The following is an 8,248-nucleotide window of genomic DNA, read 5'->3' as shown; positions in this document are numbered from 1 at the left end:
TGAAAAAACCGAACCGAATAATAAAACCGAGTGAACCGAATAGATTATATAGAAAAAACCCCGGTTCGGTTCGGTTTTCGGTTCTGCAGTGCAAAAACCGAGTTAACCGGACCGAACCGGACCGGTTAAGAAAAAATGTCCGCTCCGTAACCCCTCATATAAATAGAAAAATATGTTGCACGCCGCGCCCCTCTCTTCTCTCCGCTAACTCGCTAAGTCGCTAAACCTAACCTAAACAGTAAACTTTCAATTTTCAATCCTCTGAGCTCTCGCCTCCCAGCCTCTCACTCACTACTCACAGTCCCCACTCCCCTGTCCCCCCTCGCCCCCTCGCCTGTCCTCTCGTCCCCGGTTGCCATAACTACCTTAATACCCTAGTAGCCGAGGCTAAGGTCATAGGAGTCTCCGTAGACTACCGAAGAGCACCTGAGCATCCTCTTCCTGCAGCATACGATGATTCATGGACAGCCCTCAAATGGGTTGCATCTCATGTTAATGGAGACGGGCCCGAGGAGTGGCTAAACTCTCATGCTGATTTTAGCAAGGTGTTTTTTTACGGCAGAGATTTTGCAGAGGTTTGTACAAGTCTTTCCAGAATGCTTCCACATATTTCCAGCCTTGCATCGTTATTTCTCAATCAATCCTTTTGATTACTTTCTTTTTAGGGCTGGACGTACATCGGAAGATGCTGCAAGGGTTGCTTTAAAATCACCATGGTGGACTTTAGGCTGTGCATAACAGGTATTGACCCTTCTTTAATCTGAACTCGTTGTCTTTTAGATCTAACTTTTCCTTCTTATTTTCCCCTTTTCTTGATTTCGGTTAATCCTGATCAGGAAGCGGCAGGCAGTGCACAATGGGAGGATGAACAAATTGAATACATTAAGGAAAAGGGGAGTGAAGAGGGTAGGCAAGAGGATTTGAAGAAGGGAAAGGCAGCAGCACAGGTACCACTTTAGCCGGTAAGCAAGAACCAAATTTTGATTAGAAACTCTCATCGAATACATGTGGGCTGGTTTTGATGCTCATATTGATTTGGTCTGCAGAATGCATTGGACGAGGCTGCTTTCTTGTTGGATTTAGCTTCTATTCAAGGAACCTGGCATGGTGTTTTGGAGCTCGTCGCTGAAATCAGAGGGTATATTTGTCAACAAGGTGAACTAAGCTTGGCTTGCATTCTAGTTCTGAACCTAGTTCTAGATAATTTTGGATGTTTGTAGCTGATCAAACTCTAGCTTTTCTCTCTTCATGTTTATTAATGTCATGTTCTGTGCTGCAGACATCCTTACCTGTCCTCATTTCTTGTTGTTACAAGAATGTTGAATATTCTTTTCTTGGCCAACCAGCTCATTTAACCTTTTTCCCTGTTTGATTTTATATATTCCATCTTTTAATGTCTATATGGATGAACCTGGAACTTCATTAGGTTCTTAACGAAGGAGATTGCTTCTTATGTCATACTGAAATTAGAACTACATAACAATACTTTATAATTGTTTTGTGCCATTTAATTTATGATTGATATGGTTGGTCAATCTTTATGTTGGCCAGTGAATGATTATGTTGTACTTATACTTTAAGTTGGAATGGTGCAAACATTTCCACTTGATTGCAGCATAATTTTCTAACAATTGCAGCATAATTTTCTGAGATGCAATTGTGTTCTGCATGAATAAAGTTAGTAAAGATTCAAGGGAATTGAAGTGGATTTTAAAATTCTTAGCAAATTTAGGAAATCGAATTAGTGTTTTGAGTTTCATAGGCAAGTCCCGAATCAAATTTTGTTTGATAGTTTGTATTATTTGAGAAGATATGTGCACTGACCTCTTGGAAGCAAATATGTGAGGATAACATTTAATTAAGAATAGCTGTGATACATGGATTTATATAAAAGGAAGGGATGGTTGTGCTGTGTGGAGATAACTTTATATTTTTGGTACTTGAATGGTGTGATGATTTTTATTGACTGATGAAATTTTTATTTAACAAATTCATTGACTCTGATAGGTTGATTTTTATTTTCTGGTGAAATTTTTATAATAGATATTTTCAATTCGACCTGTCTTTTTGGGCGAAGCATACAACAAAAAGACTGAAAGTGCAGCGGAAAGGTTTACTCAGCGTCATTTATATATTTTATTATTTATTAATTAACACATTTTTAATAAAATAGAATCTGGTGGAAAGTTGCATTTAGCAACGGATGATAATTAGTTCACAAATTGTGAATTTGTGATGCATGTATTGAAAACGTATGGTATAAATATATATGTTTTTTAATTTTTATATCTTCTAATTTAATTTATCATGTTATAATTCTAGATTATGAATTTCAGGAATCAAAGTGCAATGCTCTTGAAGTGCTTTTTTATTGAGATGATGTGCACATGAAGATTTATTTTTTGTGGCTTGGAGTGTTTTATGATAATGTTATTTGTTGTTTTTTTTTTTTTAAGCCCTTTGAAGGCAATGGTTTGTATTTTGTAATTTGGATTTTAACTTATTGGTGTGTGATTGTGAGTGTGTGTTATTTTATTTAAACTTTTCGGAAGTAGAAAAATATTAATAAGTTAAAAATATATTGAACACAAGATTGACACTAATAATTTCATATAAATGAATATTTAATGGCCAAAAAAAATTAATAAACATAAGATTGATAATAATAATTTAATACAATTGAATATTTAAGGGTAAAAAAATTAAATATATTTGGAATCTTTAAAGAAAATGAGATAATAGCAAAATTAATTGGAAGCCCACCAGAAATCTGTTAGAAGCCCATTAAAAAGCCCATTAAAGGTCCAAAAAAAGCCCAAAAAATGCATATAGGTTTTTCCGGTTTTTTGGCTAAAAAACCGGACCAGAACCGAACCGGAACCGGCCGGTTTGGGCCGGGTCCGGTTCGGTTTCGGGTGTTTTTTTTTTTCTTTTTTTTTTTCGGAAGTGCTGAATGCCACGTCTCGAAGGGCATCCCACCTCCCACCTCTCAACATCAAGAAGCTCTCGAAGTATCCTCGGAGAGCCCTGTCCCTTTTCATGTCAGGAACCTCCTTTTGCCCATGCGAGACCGGAATCAGCAGCAGAGCTCAGCAAAGAGGGCCAAAGCAGGTGTTTAATTTTACAGGCAGTAGGTGATTCACCTTGAGGGGATCTTTGTATGATAAATTTTATGATCCAAGTGAGGCCTCGACCCTCTCTGGCTCCCCAAGACTCCCATGATTTCAATGAAGTTATTCTTCGTCGGAGCTCGAGACGGAGGCTTCAACCAGATTATTCAAACTCAAACCTTGTCAAAGGACTAGATTCGAGAGGTACTTTTCCTTAACTATGCAAAAGTAATACATCAAATATCTTGTGTATGATATTTTAATGCAAGGAAATATCGAATTTTGATTCTCCCTTTCTCCTTGAGTGAAGTTGAAGAAGTGATAAAAGATGCATGTAGTAAAGTAGCCATGTTGAACATTTTCTTGGCAGGCACATGCCTATACCTACTGCTATTTCAACCACTGCTCTCACATAGAGCGAGTCAACAGCAGGCCCGGACCCCAATAAAGAGCCAACAGTCTTTCGAATTTTGAGACTCGGGGCATTCAATTGGACCCCACATGCTTTTCCATAGAGCTTATTCCTTGCCTGCAGGCCAGAACATCTGGAAAAGCGACCCTCTCCGGTCATAATAATAGTCTTTGAAAGAAATCATGACGATCTGAGGAAGCCCAATGATTTTGATCTGCTTCGAATCTTGATTGAAAAGAGCCCATTGGGCCAATGACAATTTTCTCTTTGATCATCCCTCAACAATTTCTCCACCACCAAGTAATCCTTTTTTTCATGCCCTAAGAGGGTTAGTATAGTTGAATAAAATTCCAAGGCATCAGGAAAATGAAAGTTTCTCAAGTTCATGAGTATTTAGAAGTGATTGTTTTTTAAAGTGTTTTTTATTTTAAAACACATTAAAATAATACTTTTTTTATTTTTTAAAAATTATTTTTAATATAAGTATATAAAAATGATCGGAAAACATAAAAAACATATTAATTTAAAGCAAAATAAAATAAAAATCAATTTAAAAAAAAAAAAAAACACTTTCTGAGCACAGTGCCAAACACTGCATTAGTGTGTATTGTCATGTGCGAGCACACTCAGCAAGAATCAACAACCATCCCCAAACAAGACATGCTATATATATATAAAAGTTGAATACTTTATGTGTACTTCCCCAACAAATTAAGACCTCTCTCGTGAGTTGTATCTTCATCCTATACACATTTACTACGAAGATGGATGGTAACCATGATTCTCATTGGCATCTGCCCTTTGAACTGCTCTCCTAAAACTCCACTCATGGCAGAATTCCAGGGCTAGCCGAAGCGCAGTTCCAAGTCCGAGAACAACAATGACCCCTGTACAATGTGTATAGTTTCAACATCAACATGCATAATGTTCTTCATTTTGGAATAATACAGTTTGGATATGAACAAGTCAGTCAACTGTTTAAACTAATATAGACGTGCTTACCAATTATTATGTTAACAGGTAAGGCAGAAACACCAAGGGTGATGGATATCAGCACATCCAACAAGAGACCACCAATAAGGATTGAGAACGCCACCCAAAGAGGACTAAAACAGCCCTGTTTCAAAGATGAACGCGCTCAAACTCATCACATTGAACATCATATCCAAAAAAGAACACATACTTGCAGTGGATTGACACAGTAATTGGCTTACCCTATCACGGTCTCGTGGTCTAAAGTTTGGGTCAATTCTCCAAACCCAGTAGTTTGCCTGCTTCATAAAATACACGCAACAAAAAATTCAGATTATAAACAGAATGTCAACATTTAAACACTACTTGGTCTCTCATACAAACTCTTTGTCATCAAACCATAATGCTGAAACAACTATCTATAAATCATGCTTCCCTGCATAGCGTAATCCCTTATAAGGATTTTTTAAGGCATAACATTTGGGTATTTTTTTTTGGGGGGGGGATTCCCAGCACTTTCATTTTGATTTTAGAAGCTCATATGATAAGCTAACATAGGCAGACCCCAAAAAAGATGAATGAGCTTGCATGGCATTCCAAAATCCAATGCATGGGTCGAATTTAGACCAGATGAAAATGAAAAGGGCTATCTTAAGCATACTGTGATTTTTTGTACTCAGGTATAGAATACCTACAATTGGCTGAGATTCTGGAGGTGACACATTTACAGCTACAGCCCTGCAATAAAAGATTTAAAACATATAAAAACAATTCATAAACCTCTCTGTGCCAACTTCATAGCATAAGCAGCATGTTGAAGGACTTACTGGCATATCTCACATTTGTTGGACCCTCTTGTGCTAAACCAAGTATCAATACATGTGCGATGGGCTTTTGCAAGACCGCCTTTACATTTGCATCCAAGATCTATGAGAACTTCTTCCTTCTCCTGCTGACAAACTCTGAAGAATAACAAAGTAACCTACTTATTGCTTGTGTGTAGTTCCATTAGGTCAATAAAGATTTAGATTTCTGTACCCAATGTTGCACAACACTCAATCCATACCAGGGCAGCACTATGACTGCTGAAAAAAGTGCATATAAAAGCACACTAAACTATGAACATGAAACGAGAAAATCCACAAGTTTATGACATGAAACACACTCATCAATTTCATAGCCAATTAAGGCCACAAACCAATCAAATCAAGCAAGACCAAAAGAATGGAAAACCCAGAACACACAGTGCAGATAATTAATAACTAGGCAAGATTTATTAGAAGTATGAGTGGGTAAACCTGCATTGTTCGTGCGAACTTGAATTCCTTGACAACGACCCTTTTCTGGGAAAATCCACACTATGCAACTCTTCCTTGCTGGCAGCCACAGGAGACTCGCCATTAGAAACCACAATGGCAATCACTGGTGAATAATCAGAATTCCCTGACAAGACCCCATTACCGCCTTCTTGCGGGAACACCTTACTGTTATCCTGCTTCTCCAGGTCAACCTCAGTGAGGGGCACATCTCCACCAGCTCTGGTGGTGCCATCTCTACCAGACCCATCATTCTGCATCTGATTCTAATAAAAACAAACAAAGATTCAATAAAACTTCAATAACTAAAATAAACCCCATAAACCATTTTACTCTCAACAAGATCAAAAGGGCTCATCTGTATAGACATCATCACTGCACCCCAAGTAGAATCAAACAAAAATATTGAATCTTTTGCGGAAAAACAGATCAGAAATAAAAAAGCTGGCAACAAAGCAAGAACCCAATAAAGAAATTCTACTGAAAAGCTAAACACAGGTACGATTACAATAAAAGCAAAGCAATTTGAATAGGCAAAAGCTTTCCACATAGAGAAACAAAAAGAAATAGTAAAAAGGAAAACCCTTTTACCTGGAAAATGTTTTTGCTTAAAGCACAGCAACAAAAGTAATATTTACTTTGTTGTTGAGACCAAAACTTCACTGCTTCGGCGCAACAAGTACATGGAAATGAGGAGGAGAAAAGGAGACATCACCACAAGGGTGGCTTCAGATTTTTATTTTCTTTTTATTTTATTTGTTTTCTTTTTATAATAATAATAATTATTATTATAATTATACAATACCGTAAACTTCAAGTGGCTTCTCATTTACATAAATGTTGCACTTCAACCCTATAGTTTACATTTTCTCAATGTTACCTTTCAAGTTTCCTAAGATTCTAACTTTACCCTTATTCATTAAATAGACCGCTTTTTTTAATTTGAGTTTTTAAGTTTTCATTGTTTCAAGTTTTCCAGTGTTTTCGTTATATTAAGAGGTTTGAGAGAAAAAATAACATTTCTTGATTATAATTATTAAATTTAATTAGATCCGATAAATTAACTTGGTAAAATTAAGATCCAAAACGGTTGAATTTCTAGTTAAATCAACAAAGCATTAATCCTAGATATTTTTTCTAATCAGTTATAAATTAGGTCTTATAACTATTTTTTTAATAACATAAAAAACTTTAAATAAATAAAATATATATATATACACACACATATAAATCATGCAACCTAGGTCAAGGGAAAACTACGAAAGAAGAATTAAAATGTGAAAAAAAAAAAGGATTTATCTTTTTATTAGTTATTTAGTAATGATAAGAAAATCTTAACTTTTTAAAAAACTACAGGGGTGAAATTAAGAAATATTAGATGGTGGGATAGAAGTGAAACATTGAATAATATATAAGGATGAAAATATAATTTACCCTAACCATTAGTTGACTACAGAAAGTGAGAGTATGTAAATACAATATCCAACCACCAACCTAAGAATCGTCGACGTTGCAACTACCACAGTCAAATTACTGCGGTAAAACCAAATTCTAGTCCCCTTCCCGATCTTTACCCGGATTTCAAAGTTCAACCCAGTAATTTCTCGTGAATGTATAGATTTTGTAGAAACTAGACAGGTCGCGTGTATATTATTTTTTTTAATATAAAAACATATTTAGGCTACTCAGCATTTTTTAAGGAAATGAGAAAAATCCAAGATATAAGTTATTTACTAGACTAAGTTTAATAAAAGAGCTTATTGAATAGTTCCAATATATTTGTGAAAGGCTACACGATGACACCAAAAGAGACCACACACATCTTTTGAGTAATAATTTAGAAAGCAAGTTACATAAAATATCATGAAGTGAGCATCTTATATCTATATTTAATCAATTGATTTAACTTAATTTAAAAACAAAACTCTAAAAAAAAATAAACTTAACAAAGAACAATGAAAAAAATCTGAGATAGCCCTTATTATTTTTAAAATTAGTGAAAAATCATATAGAAAATAAAATAAAAAACACATAGTCCAATTTCAAATTAAATAAATGTTGAAGGATGAAACTGAAAAAAAACATGACTTTTAAAAAAAATTAAGCTAGCCCAAATGAATTTCTTAAACATGAGTTACTCTCTCAAATTGCAACATGTTGAAATTCTCAACCACTTTAATGTTGAAAGATAAAACAAAAAAAAAATATTATTTTTTTAAAAACAATCATGATAAAAAAATAGTAATGAAAAGAATGAGGATGAAATCGTAAAAACAAAAATCAATTTTAAAATTTATTTCAAACAAAACAAATAGCAATTAAAAAAATAGAGATGAAATTTGACACATGAAAAAATAAAAAGGAAGATGAAATTGAAAAAAAATCTAATTTTGTAAATTATTTCATATAAAATAAATAATAACAAAGAACCAAATTTG

General features: G+C 34.7%; 1 protein-coding gene and 1 long non-coding RNA gene across 5 annotated transcripts; one reads left to right on the top strand and one right to left on the bottom strand.

The window, feature by feature from the left end:
• The first annotated feature begins 235 nt into the window (after positions 1–235).
• On the top strand, positions 236–2,551 carry LOC118040769 (uncharacterized). 3 transcript variants are annotated; one of them, XR_004686188.2, is made up of 7 exons: positions 236–575; positions 666–741; positions 837–962; positions 1,047–1,155; positions 2,044–2,111; positions 2,174–2,257; positions 2,337–2,551. It is a non-coding gene; the product is annotated as an uncharacterized lncRNA (long non-coding RNA). The 3 variants fall into 3 exon arrangements; XR_004686187.2 differs by having other exon boundaries at positions 243–575; positions 2,174–2,252; XR_012171182.1 differs by lacking the exon at positions 2,174–2,257 and having other exon boundaries at positions 244–575.
• A 1,604-nt stretch (positions 2,552–4,155) lies between these two features.
• On the bottom strand, positions 4,156–6,561 carry LOC118040761 (uncharacterized). 2 transcript variants are annotated; one of them, XM_035047788.2, is made up of 7 exons: positions 6,402–6,561; positions 5,793–6,076; positions 5,322–5,456; positions 5,190–5,232; positions 4,737–4,796; positions 4,525–4,639; positions 4,156–4,409 (listed from the first exon to the last, which is right to left on the bottom strand). In XM_035047788.2, exons 2-7 carry the CDS (start codon positions 6,068–6,070, stop codon positions 4,279–4,281), a joined length of 762 nt encoding a protein of 253 aa, XP_034903679.1. In that variant the 5' UTR covers positions 6,071–6,076; positions 6,402–6,561; the 3' UTR covers positions 4,156–4,278. The 2 variants fall into 2 exon arrangements, with proteins under 2 accessions (XP_034903679.1, XP_034903680.1); XM_035047789.2 differs by having other exon boundaries at positions 4,737–4,793.
• Between the last annotated feature and the right edge of the window lie 1,687 nt (positions 6,562–8,248).

The sequence above is a fragment of the Populus alba genome, chromosome 11 (genome assembly GCF_005239225.2).
Source record: "Populus alba chromosome 11, ASM523922v2, whole genome shotgun sequence".
Taxonomy (NCBI): domain Eukaryota; kingdom Viridiplantae; phylum Streptophyta; class Magnoliopsida; order Malpighiales; family Salicaceae; genus Populus; species Populus alba.
This window is presented reverse-complemented; position numbering and strand designations above follow the sequence as displayed.